The sequence below is a fragment of the Tauraco erythrolophus genome, chromosome 22 (genome assembly GCF_009769465.1).
Source record: "Tauraco erythrolophus isolate bTauEry1 chromosome 22, bTauEry1.pri, whole genome shotgun sequence".
Classification (NCBI taxonomy): Eukaryota; Metazoa; Chordata; class Aves; order Musophagiformes; family Musophagidae; genus Tauraco; species Tauraco erythrolophus.
The window spans coordinates 6,892,789-6,918,651 of record NC_141486.1 but is presented as its reverse complement, the minus strand read 5'-3'; the positions used below and the strand labels follow the sequence as shown (position 1 = coordinate 6,918,651).

The window sequence follows — 25,863 nt, the reverse complement described above, 5'->3', positions numbered from 1 at the left end:
ATAATGACTTGGCTGACAGAAGGAGCTGTGGTCGAGCGCATTCAGTCCCAGCTTGCTGTAAAATGCATCTGTCATTATATTCATGCTGGGGCCGAGACAGTCCACTCCGCACCTTGTGGAGAAAATTTCTAGATTCCCCTCTTTGAAGAGGCACTCTGACGAGGCTAAATGACAGGGTTTGGGAACCGATCCCCCCGCCGATCCGTGCCCAACGGTCTGCGGCTGAAAACCTGTAATTAACGGAACGATGCGGGGCACAGGCACAGGGAGCGGAGGGCCTGAAGTACCCTCCTCTCCCCTCTAAGGAGCCCCGCGCAGCCGCTGCGAGGCAATGAGGCTACCTTGGGGCTGGGAGGGCAACCTTGTTTGGGGCTGGCAGGGGCCCCCCATGTCCTTTCCCGCCTGTTCCCCCATCACACAAGGCCCGGGGATGGAGGCAAACACTGTGAATGAGCTGCTCCCTTTGTTCCAGTCGCTCGGGGCTTCTTTGCCACGTAACGAGTTTACTTGGTGGTTAAATATGATGGCGGCCACGCGCTGCTCCGATCCGGGTGGAAAACTGGTGGGGGAAATGCTGAGACAGCCTGGCAGCAAACACGCAGCAGGCAGGGCTGTAACCAGCCCGTGGGGACGGTCCCCTCCCAACACCGGGCATCTGTGCTACGGCACAACCATTGGAATGGGAAAGGGCACCCGCACGCTGAGTTTCGCTGGCACACAAAGAAGCCCCATAGCAAACGGTACCCAGCACAGGACATGTCCCCAGCCCCGTAACAGGGCAAGGGCTCAAACTCACCCAGGGCTCTGCCCGCTCAGTGCCCCTGAACAGTGGCACGGCCTCGAGCGTGTCCCATCCGGGGGTAGCCACAGGTCCCATGGACACAGCTGGAGCCGTGTCTGCCACGCAGTCCAAGGCACTGCCATCAAACCCCATCCCACCAGCTCAGCATCCCACAGGACAGGTCTCCATCCCAAAGGAGAGCCACACCCTCCTCTCCAGCCACCCAAGCAATGTTACAGCCCGGTCCCCGGGGGCAGGCCACGGGGTGCTCGCTGTGCACCCATCGGCACAGGGTTGCAGGAGGACACAGCCGCGTTAACACCAAAAACCAGCCCACAGAGGGCTGCTGGATGCCCCCTCCAGCCCCCGACCACAAAGCTAACACAATTAATATTCCCTCTCCATCCCCTTAGGAGGTGTTAAAGCCATTTTGACCTGACCAAAGGTTTGGGTTCACATCTTGACCCCCACCTCCTGCCTCTCTGCCTGCATTCCTCTCATCCCGTTTGTCCTGATGCTAAAGGAGCGGGGACCAGAGCGTGACAGCCAGGGTGGAGGGGAGGGGAACTGACAGCCGCGCTCCCAGCCTCGCTGCCGAGGAGACAAGAGACACCTTCAAAGTGACACTCGCAGCGTCTCCAAGTGTCTATTTTCATCTCCCCGTGTTTACAGGAAAAAGACAGAGGTGTCAGCACTGCAGCCCGGCGAAGCTTCAATCACCCCGTAATTATCGCTGGGGAAGGGGGGGACTGGAGCAGGGAGGCGGGGGGGGACATGGAGGGGGGCAGCCAAGGAGACAGCTGCCACTGCTTAAAATTTTCTAATTTGTAACCTTGGCTGTCAGTTCCTTCATCCAAGCAATTTTGCTGTGCCGAGCGCGGGCTGTCACCCCAACAGCATCCGCAGGACCGGACGGGACGCAGTGGCTTCCCAAGGGGACAGGGAGGATGATGCTGCCCATGGGAAGATGCTGCCCAAATTCCCAGGGCTGAGGCTGAGCGTGCCCTGGTACAGATTCATCGCAGGGAAGGGGTGTTCCACTTTCCTCGTCCGTCTGCTCAGCGCATGGAGAGGAGGAAAAGGAAGGAGGAGAAGCCCCAGCTGAAGGCAGCGCTCAGCTCTTTTGGCAGCAGCCGTCCCCTCCTTCCCACTTCCTCCCCACTGATTTCATTTACTTCACTTAATTAGCCCCCCTTCGGAGTTAAAAAGATAATTTGATAATGAGGATGTGAAAAGGCGGGAGAGGCAGGGCCAGGCTCCCGCTCACAGCCGAGAGCCCCCAGCCGAGCCGTGGCCCCCCCGGCCGGCTGCAGCACGGCACCCCGGCACCCCATAATTATCCACCCTCCTCCCACTAAAACAAATACTGCAAAATCGAGTTAATAGGGCTTAAAAGGCTGGCGCGGGCACGCTTAGCTTGCCCCTCGCCCATTAGGCCTTAACGAAGTTCAATTAGGAGCTTAGTAAAAATCAATGCAAATGAATTTTTCCCCAAGTCCCCGGATCTGGGAGGTGAGGGAGAGGAGGCACCTGGCCGGAGCCTTCACTGCTACCTCCATGGCTGTGGGGGGCTTGTGCTGTGCCACTGACTGCCCGTGCCTCAGTTTCCCCAGCAGAGTGGGGATCCCTGTGCTGCTCCAAGGAACCTGCAGAGCCCCGAGTCAGATTTAATGGATCATCTCCTCCTGACTGCCAGCCCAGGTTCTGTCTCCTGCCCTGTTGACCCTAATCCCATTTGAGGTCCGAAATGCTCCTGGCACCCCAAAACCCCCATGGGGAGGCAGGTACAGGCAGCACCCTCCCGCTCCAGCCCCTCCTGTCCCAGCTCTCCCATCTCTCCTGCAGAACATCTCTTGGAGCAGATTTCAGGGAGGTTCCTGCTTGTCCCAGGGAGCAAAACTGGGGGCAGGATCCTGCTCAAAGCAAGGAGGAAAACCCACCACCAAGGTCTTGCCCCCAAAGCGCGCGCGCATCCCCACTGTCCCCAGAAAGCCTGGTCCTCCCGCGTCTGCCGGCACACACACACGGCAGCGATCGCTTGGCGATGTCACGCCGGAGACAGACGTGACAGTTAAATGGGGTTTAGAGAAATTATTAAATGCTGAAAGGGTCACTAGAGCGTGTCAGCAGCTCTTAAAAAAAAATAAAGTAGATTTTGACAAATTACTCAGCATCCTGCACGCAAACGCACAGGCTGGTTTGTGCGGTTTGGGGTTGGGGTTTGGTTGTTGGTTTTTTTTTCTTTCTTTCTTTCGGTTTTAATTTGATTATTTAAACTCAAATCGAATGATTTGGGGTTTCGTTTCTGTCTTTCGTGGCTGATGCTCTTGCAAAGGGGTTGGTGCCCTGCGGTGGGGAGGGAGACCGTGGGCTGAGTCTTATCAAAATATTTGCTGACGCCCTGCGCAGAGGGCAAGTTTAAAGAAAGGGAGCATCTAATTAGGTATTAATGAGATGTAAAACAAAAGAGCGAAGGCAAGAAGATGGGAAATGACTACGAGCCACATTACTTAGTTCTGCACGGGGCAGCTCGCTGCCTCCAGAGATTTCCAATGAAGCTGATCCTAATGGATGATCAATATCAAGAGTCACAACCTCAAAAACATAGAGATAAATCAAAGAATTGGCTTTAAAAAACCCTCAGTGACTCGCATCAGCCTCCTATGATTTGTACCCGTGTTACAGAGCCTCACACCCTCCGGAACCTCCTGTGAGCATCCTCCCGTGCAAGCCCACACGTTGGTGTTTTCCCACCGCAGACATGTCTCACCCAAGACACGGGGTCTCTGGTGGCACCGGGACCCTGGGGCTGGTGCAAGCAGTGGCACTGGCAGCGAGCGGGCAGCTGCCTTCGTTAGAGAGCAATGAGAAGTCCCTGTCACAGGGAAATCTCTGTCAAAAGCTGATAGGGATGAAGCGGTTGAGGGCTGCTGGTGTGACCTGGGCCAGAGCAGCCCAGCAATGCTGAGCACCCACCAGGGTTTCTCCCTTTTTTTGCTGATTTTAGGGCAGGGACAGTGACTGCTCACCTCTGGACTTCATCCCGACGAAGCGGTTCTCCACGATGTCAATGCGCCCGACGCCGTGCTTGCCCCTGTGGAGGAGAAGGGAGGTGGCAGCAGCCCCAGCCCTGCAGCAGGATGCAAGTGCCTGCGAAAGGTGGGTCTGAGGGGGGGTACGATGGGGGACAAACCCCAAATGACAGTGTGGCCAGCCCCTGAGCAGCACCGGTGACCATCAGTAGTGACCTCCATACAGGACGGGTGACACAGAGATGGATTTTCTCTCCTTTTCTCCTCTTTTTGCTGTGCCACCAGTCTCTCCATCCTCACAAGCAGCCGTCGCACTTGGGCCACCGGAAAATAAACTGGACGATGGGACAGGCCACGCTGCAGCTATATTCCAGATGGCCAAAGTAATTTTAAAACCATTTAATTTTAATTTTTAATTACCAAGTAATTTTAAAACCAACCATTCTATGATTCTAATTAACATTTAAAAAGCGAACTACATGGAAAAGTTCATTCCCATTCAGTGCCGGGGGGATAAAGGCAGAGGCACAGAGGGGGATGGCCGGGGACTGGGTGGCACTTGGCATGAGGCAGGAAGAGCGGGTGCCCTCATGGGTGCTGCTGTATTTTTGGGCAAGCCCATGGGGCTGGCTCTGCCTTGGTGGCAGCAGAAACTGGGCACGGGGTGGCCTAGGGCAGAAAACCCCGAAGGAGCTGCAGGGGAAGGACAGGGCGACGGACCTGGCCAGCACGTCTCCATGCACCAAAAAAGTCGACTCTTCACCCAAAAGGGACACTAAGCCCCCTCGGAAAAGTAGGGTGAGATAATTACTCCTGGGATGCAGGAGATGGGGTTCTGGGGCTGAGCCGGGACCAGGGACAGGGAGTGCCCTGTGGGCTGGGTGTGCCCTGGGGCTCACCTCCCCGCTATGGGCAGGGCAGCCCTCACCCAACTGGGGGGCTGGGGCACATGGTAAATGCAGAAGGTCTTAAGACTTTTTAGCCCTCTGCATGCACAGGGAGCAAAACCCTAAATATCCCCATGCTCCTGGCCTCAGACCCTAGCTCCGCTTGCTGGCAGGAATGGCACAACTGAGACCCAGCTGGGACCATCCCATCCTCACACTGCTGACCACCGTCCCTGGGCTCGGTGGGACGTGCCCGCTGCGAGCATCCCACTTCCACCCCACCCCGGGGACCCTGCCCTTGTCCCCACTGCCAGCTTGGGGAGGTGGCCGCGGTGGCAGGGGATGAGGTGGCACTCACGCAATGTCATTCAGGTACACGAAGAGCTCCAAAGCCGAGCGACGAGTGGCTCCATCCCTGGCGTTGGTGACCTTCACGGGGACACCTGCGGAGACGGAAAAGGGAGGACGGGCAGGATCAGCCGGTGTCAGGATCCCCCCGGAACGTCACCCCACGGGCATTAAATAGATGTGACAGATATGAACTCTAAATAACTTCTTAAAAAGGCATATCCAAACTGGTGCAGGGAGGGGGGGAGGCAAGGGGAGGGGGACCCACCTCGGGAGAGAAGCGAAATAAATAAATAAAAAAGCCCATAAACCCGTCCCCCCTCTCCTCTCCCTCTCTCTTTTTTAGGGCCTGTGAAATTGCAACCAGGCCCTTAACTAATTGAATTTCACGCTCAGCAATTGTCTTTCAGTGCAGCACCTTCTGTCCCACCAGCCCCTGCCAGGGAGGGGGAATGGGACTGACAAATGTGTGTACCCCCCTTCCACCCCCCGCCAGCACAGGGGGTGTCTGGGGGGGACCCCCACACTGGGGCACGGCTGCTCGCACACGCACGCACACGCACCCCGCGGCGGGGTGCTCCCTGCCATGAATTAATTATTGCACTTTTTTTTTTTTTTTATTTCTTCTTTTTCTTCTCTTTTCCCCTTAATTTTTTTTTTTTTTTTTTTCAGGGTGCTAGGCAGGAGCAGTGGCAGAGGAGGGCGGGGGGGGGGGGGAGATGCTGAATAGAAAGAGGCATTTTTCTTTAGCGGTGTGAAATGAGCAATAAATGTATTAGGAAGCTGACAAGGGGGCTGCGGGGCCCACAAAGAAAAGCGGTGCGGAGTCGGAGGCTAATCCCCCCTCCATCTGCCCTCCTCATTACCATTTAACGCACTAGCACTTGCCAATCAGCCTCAATACCTCCCTTTCTAGTCTTTATTACGAGGCGCCCGCAAGAGCCCTGTCTAGTGACGGGGGCTGTCAGCTCCCCCCCTCTTCCCCAAACCCCTCCTAAACCCCCTATTTTCCAGGGGTTTATAAACTCAGTTGTAAATTGCTATTAAATGTAACTCGCGGCAATAATGAACCTTAAGCTGCTTCTTGGCGCGGGACCCCCCCCCATGCCCTCCCCTCGCCCCGGCTCTTTCTATAGACTGCCTTCGCCGGGGTATTGGCCGGGGTCCGCTCGGCGCAGAGCTGACGTTGTCGGGGCCGTTGTTGGTGAAAGCTGCTTAGCCTTTAAAATAGTTAATAATTAGATTAAAACTTCAAATAAATTAACTAGGAGTTGAATGGGCTGCTGGGAGCAGGGGGGGGTTCTGCTCCATGCAGGGGGATCATTAGAATGGAGCTAGGATGCTGGCGGTGGGAGGGTGGTGGGGAGGGGGTGCCCCTCTGAGCGGGGTCTCCCCCCGCCCAGCCTGGGCTGGGCTCGCTGCTGTTGCCAGGACGGATGGTGGCATGGGGATGCCCATGGCTGGCAGAGGTGGGAGACGCTGCCCCATGTACCCTCTTCGGGTGACAGCTCTAGGGCTGGGCCCTGCTGCGTGTCCCTGGGGATGGGATGGGGTGTCCCCGTGTCCTTTGGGGATGGGATGGGGCGTCCCTGTCTCCTTCTTGCAACACTGATAGTGCTGCTGGCCAAATCCTGCTGGAGCATCCCCAGCCCTGACACTGACCAGGGCCATGTGCACATCCCCGGGGCCACCTGTGTGCCACTCCGCAGGAGAGGCCCCCTGTACCCGCTGCACCTCCATGGCCGGAGCAGGGGCTCAGGCCCCTCACCACTCTCTGGGGGGTCCCCCCATGACATACCCAGACCCACTTCACACCTCGAAGAGCCCTAAATTGCTGCAAACACCGTCCTGAGCCCTGACACCACAAGTTGGGGCTCACCCTGCCTGCCCCCACCCCAGGGATGCTGCCGGCATCCCTCAGTCCTGGCTGGGACGCAGGATTCAGCTGCAAGGAGGCTCTTACCCCGCTCAAACTCGATCTCCAGCACATCTGGGGTGTCAGGAGAGGTGGCCGGATCACAGGTCTTCGTGTAGAGCCCAGGAGGGGCCTGATTCTGTGGGGAGAAGGAGGGGGAAGAGAACAGGGAAAGTCAGTGGCATTGGCATTGCCAACCCCGCCAGCAGCCCCGACCTCGGCGCGCATCCCCCATCCCTGGTGTGCGTCCCTCATCCCCGGCATCCCCCATCCCAAAGCACGGGGCCGGCACGGCACAGCACCGGCACTTACCGGAGCCCCCGGGGAACAAAGGGGTTGGAGGAATCAGCCAATTTTTCCCCTCAACTTGAGCTCATCTTTTCCTCCGCCGCCCCCCCAGCTGGAGGCGGGATGGCTGCGGAGAAGCAAGTCAGGCAGGGAAAAGCGGGACGACGGCAGCGAGCGGCAAGACGGGTGCCCACGTCCCCGCACCGCGGCCGGGCTTATTCGGCGCTGACCGAAAAAACTAATGAGGAGGCCTGACCCCAGCAGGTGCTCCCGGCACACCGGCTCTTTCATGGTGTCCCCGGGGTTAATACACACGGGAGAAAATAGAGGAACAAAGCAAAAACCCATTTCAGAGCGCATCAACCTTTATGTATATTTTTTTTTCCCCTAGATTTATAGGAAAGAGGCATTTTATCTCCATCGGAGCCAGGCCACCGGAGGCTCGGGTGCCGACAATGAATTGCCACAATTGAAGCGTGTGCCAGAAGAGGGGGGAAAAAAAATAATAATAATAATAAAAAAAGCTTTCTGTCTCAGGTAGCAAACGTTTCGCAATTTCGCATCGCCCCCTCGGCACTCATGCGTGACGCAGCTGCATGTGCTGACCCCCCCAAAACACTTTTGGACCCGTGTTTGCAAACTCTTTGCTCTAAAGGGACCCCCCCACCTCCCAGCCCCAGGAGGTGGAGGGAAGGGAAACTGAGGCACGGAGTGCCCAGGGCACATGCAACACGGCGGAAAGGCCGACAGCACCCAGTGAGGGAATCGCAGAGCCGGGCCCGGCCAAAGCCACCCTTGGCAGACACTGGGGGGGATGTTGCAAAGGAGACCCCAGCTGAGGAGCCCCGTGATCCAAACCCCGTCTGCAGGTGCTCAGGGGGAGTCTGTCCAAGCTCAGACACTCCTGCAAGAGTTTTAAAGGGTCTAAAACTGGTGTTCTCCCCACAAAACCTGGCTGGTGAGAGCTGGAGCTCTGGGCATTTGCGGGGAGCCGGGCTCTGCCTCCACCCACCCACCTCCTGGCCTGTGCCCCTGCCTGTTTCTCCTCTCCTTTCTGAAGCACAGCTTTTCTCCTGCTCACTTTTCCTCCTTTCTCCTCCTTTCCAGCGAGGAAAAACCAGACAAGGTAGAAAGCAAGTTAGAAAAAAAAGAAAAGCCAAAGCGATTGCTTTTTTAAAAAATTTAAAGCTTTTTTAAGGGAAAATTAATTTCTGTGCACAAGTTTTAATCTAAATTTTTTAAAGATGGGGAATAAGCCTTTTAGTGAAAACTTCCTCTTTTATTTTCGGTCCAATAAATAGCAAAGCCCAAGCACTGCCGGCACCCGAGGGCAGCCCGCCCGGCTGCGAGCACTCTGCCACCCCCTCCACACCGGGGGCACCCCCCGGCCTCACCGCCAACCCCGGGGCGCACATCCCGGCGGCGCCTGCATCCCAATCCCAGGAATACAGACATAACTACCCCAGCACATGCTCCAGCAAAACCACCCTCAGGTTCCCGTTTTATCTCATTTTTGCCCCTTTCCCAGGTTTTAAACAAGAGGCGCCGGCTCGCACGCCTCCCCCATGCCCCCCCCGCACACACACGCACGGATTACACGGGCTGTGGATTTCAATTTTACATCGTCTGGCCTTTCCTAGCCCCGATCACACTTATTAACTAGACAAACCCACGAGAGATGATGAAAAACTTTGAGTTCAAAAGAAAAGCTGGGGGGGGGATGACGGGAGGGGAAAAAAATACCAGAAAGTATTAAAAACTCTTTACTAAACATTGGAAGTCAAAGTCAGGTAGTTTCCAATTTTCCAAGCCAACTATGAAAACCCCTATTAAATAAAATAACTAAATAGAAATAAAAGTGACATTTGGCTTAGCATTCCATCATTACGGTGGTGAGTCCGTCCTCTTTTTATGCTGTCTCCTAAAAGCACAGTTCAAATGACAAATAGTTTGTTGCAGTGTATCAATGCCTCCTATTTATCCCTCCCCGCAGGGGGGCTCGTCCTGCGATGTCATCTTTAAAGCGGAGTGGGGGGGGGGGGAAGGGGGGGGGGGGGGGGGAAAGGGGGGGAAAAAAAAAAAGGAAGAGTGTGTGGAAAGGGAGAGAGGGAGGGGGGAAGAAAGAAGCAAGAAAAACGGGGCAAGAAGAGAAGAAATTGGAAGCAAATGGTCCATGAAGTAAACCATGATGCAGAGCTATCGATGCCGCAAATGGTTTATTCATCCGGCTGATATTGTTGTGCCCAGGACTGAATGAACTCTTTCAGAGTGCCATATGAAGTTAAAGCAAGTAAATTTCTATCTTTCTCCGCATTAGCTGCCTCATTGCCCTTCAATCGGGCCTCACAGAGGCAGAAAATAGCTCAACCATCTGCTTTCAAATCCCTGCGTTTGGCAGGTCCCGGGGGTTTGGGGAGGGGAGCCCACCGTGCCCGGCACCCTGGCTCCTGCCGCGGCCTCCCTGGTGCCCAGCATCGCTTCCCGGTCTGGGGAAGGGGATGGCGGTGACACCGTGCTCCGGGAAGTCACCTCTTGGCGCTGGCGGAGGGAGAGGTGTCCGAGCGGAGGATGCTCGGAGATGGGGTCGCTGCTCTGTTCTCTGCTAAACTGGCCCCATTTTTCCGAGTTGGCTTTGGGAAGGATGTGGGCTTGGCAGAGCCGTGAGACTGGGGGATCTTCCCCAAGGAGAGGAGTGCTGGCTGCGGAGGGGAGGGTCAAGATGGGTGCACGGGAAAGGGCACGGGACTGCCCCTTGCTAGCTCCAGCTGGAGGCATGAAAACCCACCCTTGTGCCAAACGCTCTCGTGGAGAAGGACACTCCCTCCTGAAAGCTAGGCTTTGCAAAGCTTGACCCACAGACACCCCTCTGCAGGGGCACCAAAGGCGGAGTGGGACCCCTTGGCTGGCACGCGCCAGCCCAGCCATGGCGAGCTGGCCGCGGGCTGCTGAGCTCCAGCGGCTCCTCTCCCTCTCTGCCTGCCTCCCCCTCCTCGCCCGGGATTGTCTAATTAGCGCTGATGGATAGTCCACGGAGCCGCCGAGCGTCGTGACCCGCTGGAGCACGAGCAGCACAGGCAGGGGCCAGTGGGCAGCTGGACCACAAGCGCTATTTGGAGGTAGCCAAGGCCAGACCCACGCCTGTGCCACGATGGGCCGTGCTCACCAGCAGTGCATTGGCCACAGCACCCGCTACCAGCGGGCTCTTGGCCCCATCGGCAGCCAGAGCTGCCCGGGAGCCAGTGGTGCCATGGGTGCCCTTGGGATCTCCAAGCAGGACCCCAAGCAAGGGAAGGTTTTAGCCCGTTTCCCTGGATAGCGGCAATGGGAAAGCGGGGAGAGCCGGGCGCAACACAGGTACAGGCAGGGGACCCCAGCTGTGGGGGCCACACGGACCTTGGTCACCCACTACCAGTCCCTGCTCTCCCACCAGCACCTCATCTGTCTAATTGCTCCTTTATTGCTGCCCTGTGACATCGTCCCCTCCGGTGTCACCCTGAACCGGTCCCTTCCACTATTCGTGCCGGCGGCAATTAACGTGCCGGGAGAGGCGGCGGGGCTGGGGTGGGCAGCAGGGCCTCCCCGCCGCACACGGCCCACCGTGAAATTTCTAATTAGGCTGCAAATACATGAGACGCCCTCGGCCCCGTGGCTGCCCCGCCAGCCAGGCGGCCGTGATGGATTACCTTGGGGTTCTCCAGGATCCCAGCTTCGTAGCTGCGGCAGACAGGGAAGGAGAGAGAAGTCACTGCAGCACCTGCAACACAACTCTGAAACCCACCAGGACTGCCCCCCACTCCCACCACTCTGCGAGAATGAGTGTAAATACACATTATGGATCTCCAGGGGCTTTTAGCAGCAACCCTGCATGGAGTGCTGAGCTTGGGACAGCCCAGGAGATGGATGCTGCCACGTGGGACGTGGGCAACTGGGCAAAAATAGAGGCTGGAGGTTTTGAGGTCACCCTTGGCCAGCACGTGGTGGGGCAGCTTGGGACTCCAGAAATGGGAAGGGCTGTCCTGACCACATAGGATGGAGGATTTGGGGCCCCAGGCTCTGGGTCCTCATGCCACGGGAGCTCCCTGCACCGCCCACCCTCTCACCTGATGTGCATGAGGTTTTCATCCATGCTCCAGGGCGTCTGGGGTGTGACAGGCACCGGGATCCCATGTTTCTGCCAAGAGAAGGGGAGCAATGCTGAGCGAGCCCAGGGGCAGAGCCAGCCCCACCCAGCAGGTTCTCCTGCCGGGACCAGCCCCAACAGCGCAAAGGCACAAGCCACGGCCACCAGCAAGGCAGCACGGAGCAAGGTAAACATCTGTGTCCCTGACGTTGGGCAACATCAGCAACCACAAGGGCCACCTCGATGGGGACATCAGGGACATGGTGCAGCTGGAGAAGAACAGCTATCCTGGCCTTGCCACGAGCTGAGAGGTAGCCCCAGAGCACCCCATGAACCCAAGCGATGGAGACATCAGAGGGATGTTCTGTGCTTTTTCTAAGTCCAGGTCCAGGACAATGCCTTCCCCCAGCTTAGCTTCTCATCAGGAGGAGTGGCATGAGGACAGAAATCCCCAAAACCACAGGATGCTCTCCAGCCTAAACAGGGCTGAGGCTGTGCCTCGAGGGGACGGCATCCCTGTCCCCACGGTCCCGCACAGACACAGTGATGCAGACCCAGGCACCGGGGTGACAGGCATCCCCCTGAGCCCCGGTGTCCCCAGCGTGCCGTGCCCGGGGATGCGCAGCCCCGCACCGGCTGCCTCCCCGGCGGAGCGCACAGTGCCGAGCCCGGCTCCCTAACAAGGTCACCGGCGCGCTCAATTATCCGCTGACATTTCAATGGGGGAAATTGCCTGTGAAGACGAGGTGAATGCGCGGGGGAATTAGCGGGAGAGGCGATGGCGGCGAGCAAACATCAGAGCCAGCGGGGACGCCGCCCACCCTGCCAGCACACCGAGCTGCGACGTCCCGGCTGCAGGATGGCCATGGCGAGCCGGGGCCGGAGGAGGCAGCGGATTCCCACCATGCCTCAATGTGTTCATACAGCCTGTACATCAGCACGTGGTTCTGCCATTTTTGGTGTCATCACAGCAGGGACCTCAGGCTTAGCCAGGAGGAGAGGAGCAGGGACTGAGCAGAGGTTTGCTGGGAAATAGGGAAGGAAACACTCATGCTTGTTAAATCACCGTACTCAACCCATCACCTGAGATGGCAGCAAGGTCCTGAGATGCCTTCTATGGCTGCAGAGGGACCAACTCAGCCCTTGTCCTGGGGGATCAGCACCCCAATACCCAAACCAGTCCTGGTTTGCCGGTCCCAAAGCACGCTGTTAGGGTGGGACACCCCCAGGACCCCCAGCCCAGATTCTGGAAGCGGGCACTGGGCAGTCTTTGCCTCCTCAACCCAGGTCCCTCCGCAGAGCTGCCAGGCACAGGGACTGCCCGCAGATACAGGGGGACAGCCAGGGCACGTCACAGCATCCTTGTTTCGGCTGGCAGAGAGTTAGTTTTTCCTTTTCATAGCTGCTGTTTTGGATTCAGCCTGGGATTTGTTATGAGAAGAAAGTTGATAGCGCTGATGTTTATAGTTGGTGCAGAGACATCAGGGACTTCTCAGCTTCCTGTGTTTTTGCCAGTGTGCAGGAGCACAACAGGCTTGGGGGGAGCATGCCCGGGACGAAGGACCCACAACTCCTAGTTTAGGATTTGAGTTTAAGTTTAGGATTGAGGGGCAAACTGGCCAATGGAACATTCCATATGACACAACATCATGCCCAGTATATAGATGAGGGTTGACCGGAGAAATTTGGAAGGTTCTTGTTCTCTTTTAGGGGACTCTCTTGGTCTGTTCTCGGACTCTCGGAGTTTTCTCTCTCTGTCTCTTTTTGGGCTTCTCACTTGTCTGCGATTGTGGTGTCAGGACTGATCTGTTTCGGGATCGCTTACCAGGACAGGCGTTTGTCACCAGGAGGTGAGCAATTACACTGTGCATCACTTGTTTGTAGATATGATTATCATTATATATGTATTCATGTATTATTATTTTATGATTATTATTTTAAATTTGATATTATTATTATCATAATCATGAAATTGTTCTTATCTCAACCCACGGGTCTCCTTCCCTTTTCCCCTTTAATTCTCTCCCCCATTCCCCAGGGGCTGGAGGAGGCTGAGCGAGCGGCTGGGTGGTATTTAGTTGCTGGCCGGGTTAAACCATGACCCACAGGTTGCAAAACACAAGCTTGGGCTTGCTGGGAGGGCAAAACGCTGGGTGCGAGCGCTGGGGATCACCTGGCTTCTCCAGGAAAGCGTGAGAAGATGCCTCTCCCTGTCCCATCCCTCATATGGATGGAGCCCCACAAAGCCCCCCCAAATAATGCTGGGGAGACCGAGGGCTGGGGGACAGATGTCAATCCCATCTGGGGTCAGACCAGGCTCCCATCAGCACCTCTCCCTTGTCCTCAACCCAGTGCCCTCGTGGGTGTTGGCAGAGGTGATTTCACCTCAGTTAATTAAAGTCAAGCAATTAACACTGAGTGCTCGATGGGCCGCAGTCAGCAGTGTGAGGCTGGGGGGGCTGTGCCATCCCCATGCCATCCTGTGCCATCCGTCACGCCCATCTCGCCCGGGATGTACAAACGCATCGTCCAGACCCAAACACCTGCTGATCCTGAGCCGTGAGCCCCAGGTGATTGATCTTCCCAGCCAGCCCTCTCCTCCCTCCGCCTCTTCCCAGCAGCCGAGGAAGTCCGTGCTCCCCACCTCATTCTCGCCCTATATTATCACTTCCAAGGGGATTCTCCAAGTCCAGATCCATGTACTGACAACCGCCAAGCCCTGACAGCCTCAGCTGGGGCCAAATGTGCCATGACCGAGGAGAGATCTCTCTTTCAGGGCACAGCCCCATAAGCTCCATCCCGCCTGGCCCTGCCCGAGGCGATGGCTCATCCTGGAGCAGCTCCCAGGAGAGCCTTACCTTGCTCCTTGAGGGTGCTTCAGCCTCAGCTGGTTGCGAGGATGCAGTGGGTGCTGGAGCAGTTGATGCCAGAGCAAGGCTGGCTCCAGCGCCCGGGCAGCAAATCTACAGCAAGAGCTGTGCGGCACTGGCACAGATCCCTGCCGTCCCCGGCAGCAACCCAGCCCCAAACATCATCGCGTTGGAACTCCTTGAGCACATCCAAGCACTGAAAGGACCTGACCACGCATCTCCCTCTCCTGATCGTGAAAAAGAAGGAAAACTCCCTTTTTTTTTTAATGCCAACCATAACCAGAGACTGAGAGGCACTACAAACCCTCAACCCCAACCTTTCCGCTTTGAACGGGGCCCCAATCCATTTCATTTCCCTTTTTTCCCCCCTTCCAAACAAAAAAAACCCACCCCACTAAACAAAACCCCCAAACCCAAAACACATGTTCCATTTTCCATATAATAAAACCGCGGCGCTCTTAATAACTCCCCTATTTGACGATTTGTTTGGCAACATATGGAAAGCTCTCGTAAACTCGCCCCTTCATAATACAACGGCAGATGGCAAACACAATCCTCAACACGCCGCTCTCGGCGGCCCTAATGGGCTCGGAGGGCTCCTGGCCCCGCTCTGCATCCCTCTGGCTCGGCACCTCGCCTTCCCAGAGATTACCCAGGCAGCTTCGACGGCAGCTATTTAAAAACCGAAGCAATTTTCTGGTTTATGCACAGAGCTGCCTTTTCCCTTGTGATTGATTGAGCCGAGTTGTCAAGCATTTCCATGAAGTCGCTAAAAAAGAAAGGTACCCTGGTGTGCACGTAAAAACCTGATGCAAAACTTCTAATATGTTTTATTGCAACTTGTACTTCAAAAAGGAAGGGACAACAAAGGCGAACGTATTTGCTTTGTCTGTTACGCAAGTCAGGGAGCTGGGACTCGTTTCCTTGGAAAACGGGTTACAATTAATAGCCAGGTAATTACGGAGCTTTTAGAAAGGAAGGAGAGAGGAAAGAAAAATAGAGGGGGGGAAAAAACCCCAACCTGAAGGCTTCAGCGTGGTGCTGCAGGATGTCATGTGAGGTTGCTGCTGTCACCCACCAAGCCATGAGAGCATCCCACAACTGCCCTGAGCATCCCTCAACCACCCTGAGCATCCCACGGTCACCCTGTGCCAGCTCCTACCTTGGCGTAGTCCATCAGCTCGCGGCGCCCGGGGAAGCGCTGGTAAAACTCTGGCAGCCTCCATGGTGCGATGACCTGGTGGGAGGGCAGGAGCGTGAGACAAGAAGCCCCTGGCCCCCTTGCAGCCCCTGGGCCCTTTTTGCCCCTTGGCACTGTCCCAGGCTCCCCACGGGAGAGGGCTCCGGGCAGCCCTGGGGAGCTGAGACCCGTAGGGTACCGGTCTTCCAGTTGAAATTTGATCTCCCCATGCAAGGGTGGAGTAACCCAAACCCCTGACCCTAACAAGGCACTGGATGCAGCATCGATTATTCCACAGCTGTCTTGATACTGTTTCCTCTGCGGCCTCGCAGTGTTTGGGGTAAAAATAGGTCAATTAAGGATCATTACAGCCCCCTCAAATGCCAAAACGTCACTTCGTGCAGCTGGCAGCTTGTTAAAGTGAGGCATGGCCGCTCGCATCGGTGTTAAAACAAAATTCCACGCCAGCTGGCAGGGGGCCAGGAGCCTGGCGGTGGGGGGACGATTTTGGGTGCCTTACCTTGATGTTAGGACACAGGGCGTAGCAGGTGAGCTCGAACCGAACCTGGTCGTTGCCCTGAAACACAAATGGGAGATGCTGAGGGCTCACCACGCACCGGGGCAGGTGAGGACCTGCTGTTTCCCTGCTCCTGGCTGCTCTCCCTACACAGGGACAGGACCAAAATCCCCCAGTTGGGAGCTAGAGGGGACATGTCTTGGGGTCTCAGCTCCGGCCAGCACATGGGACAAGCTGCTTTGTGGGAAAAGCGTCTCAGCCCCCAGCTCTGGAGACCCTCGGCTGAGCGGGGCATTAGCAAACCCCTGCGAGAACCATCAGCCAGGAGAGACATTGGCCTGATGCTACCAGGGACTTCACAGCTGAGGGTCTCTGTGGAGGAGGGAGATCACACCTGTTCTCCCAATAATGCCACTGGGATGGAATTGCTGGCTATTTTCACTGGAAAAGCAAGGCCTGAGGCTGAGGACCCGTCTATCTCCACCAGCACGGAGGGCGGTGAGAGGGGATAATAGATGCCAGCGCCTGGGCTGGCTCTATCCCGCAGGGTTGCTTCTGGTCCCTCTCCATGACTGGTTTGAACCCAAAACCACCTTTCCTGGTGCTCCTGATAGAATTGGGCACTGAGTGATCAAAACCCTGATGCACCTGGCTCTGAGGGTCCCCAGCTGACCTCATATCACCCAAGAGCCATGCTCTTCCCCAGGCTGACACTCCTAAAAACTGAATGAGCAGAAACCCAGATTTGGGTATTTTTCCCTTCACAGGCATCAGAGGACACAGGAAGGGAGAGGGAGAGGGGGGAGGAGGACTACAGTGTCCAGGAGGATGCAGTAGCTCATAATTACATAGCTCTGAACCTCCCTTTATCTTAATTGGCCCATGCTGATGAGGTCCTGCTAATGAGGCCAGGTAGTTGGATGGGGGCGAGGAGTGAGCCTGGAGGTTATTAGCACTTCCAAGGGAATAGCCCTCACTAAAGCCTATTTTCCACCAGCATCAAGGGGCGTAAGGTCCCCCCTTCCCTCCTCTTGGCCCCGGCCTGGAGGATGCATTTACGGGACTGGGAAATCCCTGAGGACTATTACACGCAGGCGAGTACATCCACCAAAGCGCTCATTTAAGCACTCATTTCCCTTACAGGCCCAAAACAAGCCCATCTGCTCCGGCAGCGGGGACATCGCAGATGGCCACATTTAAGGCTCTGCAGCCGGGAACCGGGCACAGCCGGGTCGAGTTACCCACGGTTGGTCCCTGCCTGCACCCATGGCTTAATGGCTTTGGGGAGCGGGCAGAACCTCAGGAGCAGCTGGACGTGCCCCTGCAAGCAGGGCTGACTGGTGCTGGTGGTACCCTGGCGTGGAGGGGACATCATTGTGCCAGGGGTGCCTTACTCCAGGCTGGGCAGGTGCTTTCAAGAGGGGTCTGCTGGGAAAGGGGTGCAGGGAACCCAGTGCAAGGGGAGTTATTTCAGCCACAAAGTGCCCCAGCTGCCCCTCTGTCCCATCACCCCAGTGCCAGCATGTCCCTCGGCTGTCCCCTGGCTACATCCAACATCCCCCTTCTAGCAGGCTCCTCTGCCGTAGCTGGGGACCCCCAAACCCAGCGCCTTGCACTGAGACCCCTCCAGGTGAGCACCTCGCCTTTGCCCCTGGGCCAAGACATGCACGATCTATGCTTGCAATTCCTGTGGGACAGGGAAGAGGAAGCACCTGGCGGGTCCTGGATGCACGCACAGCACCCAAGGGTACCCCGGAGCTGCAGCCGGGACCAGCTGAGCTTGTGGCCTCTGGTCACAGCGTTCACCTTGCCCCGGGTGTCCCCGCACCGGGCTGGTCAGGGTGCGGGCAGGGGCTGGAGGTGCCGGGGGTGGCTCATGGTCACATCATGCAGGTCCCACGCTCCCCGTGGGGCCCCCGCCATCCTTTCCGCGGTCTCTGGCTGCCTCTAGCGGCGAAGGGCCCTCCCTGCGCCCGGCGGCGACGGGGACTGCCGGGGACCGGGATGGGGACCGGGACCGAGACAGCCGCACCCTGCCCGGGGTGCCCTGAAAGGCCCCGAGCGGTGCTGGCTCGGCCCCAGCCGGGTCGCGGTCCGGGCGGCCCCTCTGTGTCTGTCGTAACTTTTAGAAATCTGCTGCCAAAAGAGGGGAGTTTGGGCGGTGACCCCCAGCCTTCCCGACAGGGAACCGAAATTGGGCACAGAAATCCCAGAAGCAAGAAGGAAATGTCGAAACGCTTCCCTGCAGAGCGCCCACAAAACGCCCTGTGCTGCCCTCCTGGCATCCCCAGCTTGGCCAAGGTGCTGTCCGGGTCGCCTCCAAGCACCCTGTGCCATCCCTGCTCCGGTGGCCCCATCCTCCCTCACCTTGCCAGTGGCCCCGTGGGCGACGTACTGGGCTCCCTCCTTCTGGGCAACCTCCACCAGCTTGCGGGCGATGCAGGGCCGTGCCAGCGCAGTGCCCAGCAGGTACCGGTCCTCATAGAGAGCGTTGGCCTGCACTGCCGGCCAGATGAACTCCTCCACGAACTCCTTGCTGATATCCTCAATGTAAATCTGCCAGGATGGAGGGAGCCTTGTGATGGGAGGGTGGCTATAGGGGGGATCCTGCTTCTTTGGGGCCTTAGGGTCAGCATACCAAAGGGTCCCTTCTCCTCCCCTGCCCCAGATGCTGCTAAAAGGCTTAGGTACAAATCCTCTGGAAAAGGGATTCCTCACTGGCACTGTCTCCCTGCCGTGGCAGCCCCACCTATAGGGTGTGCGAGACCAGAGGGCTCAGCCCCACAGCAAGGAGAGCTCCGATTCCCCGGGTGCCTGGAGGGACAGACGCCGTTACCTTCTCGGCCCCCAGCGCCAGAGCTTTCTTTCGTGCTGACTCAAAGTCTTCTTTCTGCCCAATATTGGCCTAAAATGGAGGAGAAAAACAAGACTGAGTTTGAAAGGAAACCACAAAACCCAACGCAAGGCCAGCCCGGCATGGCGCATTGACCAAGGCACGGCAGAGCCTGTGCTGGCTGGGCTTGAGGCCACCCAGGATGGGCAGGAGGGAGTTCCCCCCTGAGATAGCATACCTCAGGGCCATACCTCCCTCTGCCAAGCCCGTCGGCTCTGCCCTCATTAGTGGAGGGTCATCTGCTGGCAGGAACAGGCTGTGCTGCGCAGAGCTGGTAGCTCAGCAGAGCAGCACCCGGGCTGGGCGATGGTTAACCAGTGACAACGAGGTCGCCACCACGGCCACACATATGCCAGGACCCCCGTCACCCACCCCAGGTCCCCAGACCCATGGCCCAGCACCCCCTCCACCCCTAGCTCCCGGTGATGGGGTCCACATGGGGCTCACCAGGTAGGCGATGACATCATAGCCCTGCTCCTTCAGCCACACCAGGATGCAGGAGGTGTCAAGGCCCCCACTGTAGGCGAGGACCACCGTACCCTTGGGCTGAGCCATGGCGCTAGCAAAACAAAGGGAAAAGGGTTCACGATGGCCCCAACACCTGTACTGAACATCATCCTGCTGTTGCTCAGCACAGGGATGCTGCACCCGTCAGCCATGAAACCCTCTCTGGTGTCCCCAGAACCAGCCACGGGGCCGTCATGGTCCAGCTGGGTGCTGAGGGCAGTGAGAGGGTCTCCTGGAGATGGGGTGCTGTGGGCAACACACACAGATTGTCCAGGGGATGAATAACCAGGAAGTAAGAAGCAAAGCCCAGGACAAAACAAACCCTCGGGGCCAGAAGCAGCTTGGGGAGGTGGAGGAGCACGTGGTGGAGCCACCGGTGCTGGGACAAACTCTCGGATTCAAACATGGACTCTCAGGATTGCTCTCGATCACAGGCACTAAGAGCTGCTGCTATTGGGTGCCAGGGGCTCCCATGGAACCCCCTCCTCCCCTGCTGGAAGCACCCGGCTGGGGGCAGCGAGCAGCAGGCAGCGCAGGAGGAGACTCCCCACTGCATCAGGAGGGATCAGTTGGACCAAGAGCCCTCCCGGGGATGCAGGAGCAGGGGGGAGGGCTGGGGCAAGAGGAAAAGCCATGGCACCACAGCCACGTCAGGCTGCAGCTCCCAGCCAGGGAGGGCACCCTGCCCGTGCACCCACCGGTGCACCCAGCGGCAGCCATCAGGGCAGCTTTGCTCTTACCTTGGCTCCACGTGGCTCTTGCTGCAGCAGCCCCAGCACAGCCTGCCCCGCGCTCTGCAAGCACCCTGCAACGCCGGGGAGCCGGGACTCAGAGGCAGGCACCCAGCCACGGCGGAGACACAGCCCGATGCCGTGTTCGGGCACAACCTGGCACATCGCAGCACTGCGCCAGGGCCAGTATGGAGGAGCCACTACGGCAGACAGGCTCAGCCCCGAGCACCCACCAGCACAGCTGGATGTGCGATCGCTGCAGGGCTGGGGAGCTCAGCACCATCCCCTACAGCCCAGCCTCAAGTCTAATTAATGCTTATTGGGCATTTGCCCTAATTACGCTGCCCTGTGCTTCCTGCCAGCGCGAAACACCTACGCAGGGATTCGGTGCCCCTCACTCTTCAGCCGAGGATATCGAGAAGGACTTCAGGCAACAACAGGAGATGGTGAAGGACGCAGCAGCCCGGAGCTCAGGGGAAGGGGCTCGGTGCTGTCCCCACAGTCCCCAGGCTGGGCTGTGAATCCCAGGGCCTCAGGAGGAGGCGATGCCAGCTGACCCTTGGCCGGGGAAGGCGGGTGGTGGAGCCGGCCAAATCCCGTCCCGAGCAATGTTCGTGCTGCTGCTGCTGCTGCCAAGTCAGCACAACTCTGCTCCTGCTCTCGCAGGCAGGGAAGGCGCTGTGCCCAGCTCCTCCAGGCTGGCCCACCCAGCACCTTTCCCAGCAGGACGCAGTTACGCTGGGGTGTGCCCCCCAGCACCCTGGTCCTGCCAGCACAGTGTGGGGCCAGCATCCCATGGGGCATGGCTTGGAGCTGGCCCAGGTACAGGATCTGTTCTGGTGCTACCGGTTTCTTGCTGAAGAGCAAAGGGGTCTGGCAGCCCCATAACCGCGATTCAGGCTGCCTGCGCTGGCAGCACCCACCACCCAGACTCCTGCAACTGGCGCTTCCCTATTGTTGGAGCCCGCGGGTGTGCCGGGCTGGGTTCCTGCCTAGGGAGGCTCAACCATTCCCTTCCTCACCAGGGCATTTACGGGAAGGCAGTCGCGGTTCCCGAAAGGGCCCAGCCCAAGCATGACGCTGCACCTGTGGCTCCTTGCTGGGCAAATTCCCTCCTTTACCCGTAAAACCCACCCGTGCTGCAGCCACCAGCATCGCTGTTGCAGCTGCCAGCCTGACTAAGCACCTCTGAGACCGGGCACGCTCGCTTCACGAGTGGCCCAGCAGCACCTTAGAGAAAACCCTTCCAACTTTTGCCTGCCCAGACATGTTACACTGCCCACACGATGCCCAAGAGACCTGGGGCATGTTGCCTTGAGGGCATATCCTGCATCTCAGGACCAGTGTGGGGCCACCAGCATTTCCAGCTCCGGAAATAGGGCTCATGCCAAGCCCGTCTGCCCAGGAAGGGAGAGCCCCGAAGTTTTGGCGTTAGGTGATAATAAATCAGAGTAAACAAAGCGCAGCAAAGAGGAACACAGTGGGACTTTCTCAACCCTGATTATTATTCTGTAGCAATTTCCGTGTGAGTTGGGGCAGGGTTTTATCCAGAGCGACTCCGGCTGCTCTGCTCCGTAGGAACACTGCGCTTTCGTTTTTAAAACCGAGAAAGAAAAAAAAAGAGAAGGGGAATAAAAAGCTTGAAACTTTGGCAAGGAGAGGAACCGCCTTCACCAGCCCAGCTGGAAGAACAGCCTCTACTCTGGCTGGTGTTGCCTGCGGGCTGGGCAGGGGCAGGAGTAGGGACAGGCAGCAGGGGTGGGGGCAAGCTCCCCAGGGGTTCCTGCAACAGAAGCATGGGGGGACGTGCTCGCTGGTGCTGGGATTTGTCTCAACATCGCTCCTGCACCTCGTGGAGGTCCCATCCTGCCTCCTCAGCATCCCCAGAGCAGAGTGGGAAGGGCACGGTGTGGTGTCAGCCGAGGTCCCAGCTCTCCTTTCCCAGGGTGGCCAAGCCTGGGGACCCCATCGCAGAGATGAAACTCACTTGCAACCCCCACCCTTCTCCCAAAACTGAACTAGAAGGGCCTTAACCACAGCCTGCACCTCCCAGCACCGGGAAGGGGCTGTGACTGCCCTACCCTTGCAGGGACCAGCAAGCCCTTCTCCAGCACCCAAGGGTGGGAGAGACTCATGGACGAGCAGAGAGGGGACAGCCAGGGCCAGGGGGCCAAGTCCCCCAAGGCAAAGGGTCCCCTTTCCTCTTGCCCCTCCCCATGCCATGTTTGCACTCACCTGCTCCCCGGGGTCCGGCTGCCCTCCGCGGTCCGGTCCGGTGCCTGGAGCATCCTCCTCCTCCTCCCTTATAGCCGGCTGTGGGCAGGCGGAGCCGCCGCAGGACTGTCCCCTCCGTGGGCACCGTCTCCCGGCGAGGCCCTGCCCTCCGCCTGCCCGCGGGGCAGAACCGGGGAGGGGGGGAGGGGGCCGCAGCTTGTACCCCGAGCCAGGATGGCAGCTGTGTCCGGCCCTGGCTCCCTGCCCGGCTGCTCTGGGTGCCGTCACTCCCGTCCCCCCAGTCCTGCCCTCCTCAGCCTCCACAGGGCACCGAGGGGGTGTCGCCAGCCCCCGGGACCTCCAGGAGTGGGAAAATGCGGGGGGGGGAAAGGGTAGCCAGCGCCTGGCTGCTCTGCAACTGCCCGGATTTCCTCCCCAGCACAGCGTGGCAGGGGAAGGTGAATTTACTTGAAACCCCACCAGGAGTACAAGTGGGAGTCTGGGTGGGCAGGAAGGGGATGGGGCAGGGGGCTGCGCATGGGGCAAAACCCTCCCTCCCCCTCGCACGTGCCCAGGGGACCCCAGACCAGCAGCTGACCTGGCCTTGGGGGACGGGAAACCCCTAACCCAAAGAACGGGCCTTTGGGGGCATCTCAGTGCCCCTGAATGGGTGCAGCAAGAGCCAGCTCCAGGGACCTGGGTGCACGGCCAGTGCCAGACCCAATGGCCCAAACCTGGGAACCCACAGGCTCAGGTCCTCAGGACCAGCACCCTCTGTCCCTCCAGCCAGCACCGTGGAGTAGGACAGAGATGGCTTTTTAGGAGTAAATTCCACTAGCACCATGTGCAGAGAGGCCAGATCCTGCTCTTGCTGACTGAGGGACCTGACACGGGGACAGGATTGGACCTTCAGATGCTGGACATTGGCCGTCGGGTGTTGCCACATCCAGACAATCTCCCTTCTCCAGTCCAAGGCCACGCAGGGAGGTGCCCAAAGCCCCGGGAATTCAGGGCTACTGCTGGGCCAGCCCTCTCCTGCACAGGGAAAGAAGCTGCTTTCTTCAGGTACGGCTGATATTTATCCACAAAACACCTTTATTTGGAACAAAACCATAAATAAATAAGTGTGCACAGAAACCAAGTGGATTAAAAAAAAAATAACACAAGGCTATTTCAATTTAATACATGGTTAATGCTGGGGTGCTTTGTCACCCAGCTCCTCCCCCCCACCCCTATCTGGGGGCTGATCTCGACCAAGGCCATCCAGAGCCCTGTTTGCTCTGGGGCCGCCAGTGCGAGTTGTGGGGTTGCAGCAAAACCTGATTGCAAGAGGCTGGCGGGACGTCTTGTCCCCCCCAGGACCCTGCCGAGACAGGGACCAGCCCCAAGCGAAGGCAACGCAGGCAGGGGTGCTGGGGGGCAGGGGAAAGCACGAGGATGTCTGGAGGGGGACAGAGGAAAGGTGCAAGCTCAGCTCTCCCTGAGCCACGTGCCTGCACCAGCGTGGCGGTGAGGGACAGAAGTGACCCCGCGTCCCCTCCTGTCCCTTGGCTGTGTCAGTAGGGGTAGGGCGAGACGGAGATGAGGAGGAGGAAGATGCTGGGTGCCCGTTGCCCGCCCAAGGTCGCCATCTGCACCTTGAGGCGGTGGGTGCCAGGGTCCCTCAGCGGGCGCAGGGTGAAGACAATGCCACGGCCACTTTCGGTGCGGAGGGCAAAGGGGCTGCCAGGCTCCTGCTCCAGCAGTGTGAAGATGGGGCGATGGCGGAGGGCAGTGCCCGGGGTGAGGTGCACCACGTCCCGGCCAGCGGTGATGCCGAGGGGCAGAGTGAGCAGCTGGTACCGCAGCGTGCGGGGACCAGCCGAGCTGCAGTCCGGGGTGCAGTGACCGACACAGAGCCTGCGTGAAAGCCGGGGGGACGTGGGATGGGGCAGGGGGGTCAGGAGCAGGCAGGGTGCCTGGGTCCACGATGCCATGAGAAGGAGCAGGGGACAGGCACCCCCAGCCCCATGGTGGGACTCACCCAGGGCTGGAGCCTCTCTGGTACCCAGCCGGGCATGGCACATCCACGCACTGGGCACCTCCACGGGTGTTGAAGCACATCTGGCTGGAGCCACACTGGATCATGTCCTCCACACACTCGTCCACATCTGGGGGCAGAGAGGGGACACAGCTGAGGGTGCCAGGGTGCCCATGTGCCCCAGGCCGAGATGGGTATTCGAACCCCACCTCCCAATCCCTGCCTGGGGCGTTGGGCACCGGGGCAGTGAGACAAAAGCACCCAGATCTGGTGGGGTGCTGAGCCTGGGAACAACCCTCCCTGGGAAGGAGGAAGACTTGCAGCCCCAAGGGACGGCATCCCAGGCACTGTGGGGAGTGGGTTCACACCCAGAGGGACACAGGCATCCTGCCAGGGCAGGGACAGCCCACCCCGCGCCCCCACACTGACCGTGGCACGTCTTCCCATTGGGCAGCAGCCGGTAACCGATGGGGCAGATGCAGTGGTAGCTGCCTGCGCTGTTCCTGCACTCGTGCTGGCACTGGTTCACCATCTGGCACTCGTTGAGGTCTGCGGGCAAGAGGGGTGAAGCCAAGTGGGGAAGCACGGGGTCCCCTCCACTGCCCACTGCCCTGGGGCAGCCTGGCTCTCGCCTCCCCTTCCCAGCGCAGCCAAGCCCAGGGAGACCCTGATCATCCGCAAACAAGGGTGCAAACAAAATGGGAGACAAGGCAGCAATGGGCACAAGACCCATATTTTGGGCACAAATGCCACCTTTTGGGCACAAAGTGGCCTCCAAATTCCCTGCAAAGCTCTTCTCTAACATTCCGCCCACGCATGCTCACCAGCACAGGTGCCGTTCCTCTTGATGAAGCCCATGGGGCAGGGGGGGCCCCGGGCATCCAGTCCCGCAGCCTTTGCCACGCGGCGGAGGGCAAGCTGGGTGTAGAGGGTCCGTCCCCGTGGGCGGCTGCTTGGCCCTGGCCAGTGCAGGGCGGGGTCCTGCGGGGTGCTGCCCATTGTGCCCCCTCCCTCCACCCCCACTGTGCCGCACTCGCCGCCTGGCAGCAAGGTCCTGCCAGGAGGGCACAGGCACTCGTAGGAGCCCCGCAGGTTGCGGCACTCAAAGGCACATGGTGGAGGAAACTGGAGGCACTCGTTTACATCTGGTGGAGAAAAGAGATGGGGAGTTGCAGCTGGATGAGGAAACTGAGACTGGAACAGGGCAGAGGAGTGACCACAGCCTGGCACCTCACACCCAAGGACCCTGAGACCCCAGCGCGTACCCAAGCACGGCCAGCCAGCACCCAGCGAGCGGTAGCCGGGAGGGCAGGCGCAGCGGTACGTCCCTGCGGCGTTCTGGCAGAGCTGGTTGTAGCGGCAGGCGTGGGACCCCTCGGCGCATTCGTCGACATCTGGAGAGCAGAGTGGGGACGGGGTGGGGGAAGGTGGCATCGTGCAGCAGGTGCCCCTTGCCATCCTCATGCCCTCCGTGGGAAGGGTCCGTACCAACACAGTACAGCTGCTGAGGGTCCAGAGTGAATCCTGGTGGGCACTGGTCTCTGTTGGTCCCTGGGAATC

At 58.7% G+C, this 25,863-nt stretch overlaps 2 protein-coding genes across 2 annotated transcripts in view; both read right to left on the bottom strand.

The window, feature by feature from the left end:
• The window catches only part of ASS1 (argininosuccinate synthase 1), a 28,466-nt gene extending 6,109 nt beyond the window's left edge, over positions 1–22,357 (bottom strand). Inside the window, exons 1-11 of the mRNA XM_086625145.1 lie at positions 22,305–22,357; positions 19,279–19,390; positions 18,775–18,843; positions 18,306–18,494; positions 15,942–15,998; positions 15,404–15,478; positions 11,352–11,422; positions 10,935–10,965; positions 7,012–7,102; positions 5,059–5,143; positions 3,811–3,875 (exon numbers count right to left, since the gene is read on the bottom strand). Coding sequence (XP_086481271.1) covers positions 3,811–3,875; positions 5,059–5,143; positions 7,012–7,102; positions 10,935–10,965; positions 11,352–11,422; positions 15,404–15,478; positions 15,942–15,998; positions 18,306–18,494; positions 18,775–18,843; positions 19,279–19,390; positions 22,305–22,357 — 898 coding nt within the window. The remainder of the gene's footprint in view (positions 1–3,810; positions 3,876–5,058; positions 5,144–7,011; positions 7,103–10,934; positions 10,966–11,351; positions 11,423–15,403; positions 15,479–15,941; positions 15,999–18,305; positions 18,495–18,774; positions 18,844–19,278; positions 19,391–22,304) is intronic.
• Positions 22,358–23,839: 1,482 nt separating this feature from the next.
• The window catches only part of HMCN2 (hemicentin 2), a 36,977-nt gene continuing 34,953 nt past the window's right edge, over positions 23,840–25,863 (bottom strand). Inside the window, exons 63-68 of the mRNA XM_086625056.1 lie at positions 25,792–25,854; positions 25,569–25,697; positions 25,128–25,448; positions 24,733–24,852; positions 24,307–24,433; positions 23,840–24,182 (exon numbers count right to left, since the gene is read on the bottom strand). Coding sequence (XP_086481182.1) covers positions 23,840–24,182; positions 24,307–24,433; positions 24,733–24,852; positions 25,128–25,448; positions 25,569–25,697; positions 25,792–25,854 — 1,103 coding nt within the window. The remainder of the gene's footprint in view (positions 24,183–24,306; positions 24,434–24,732; positions 24,853–25,127; positions 25,449–25,568; positions 25,698–25,791; positions 25,855–25,863) is intronic.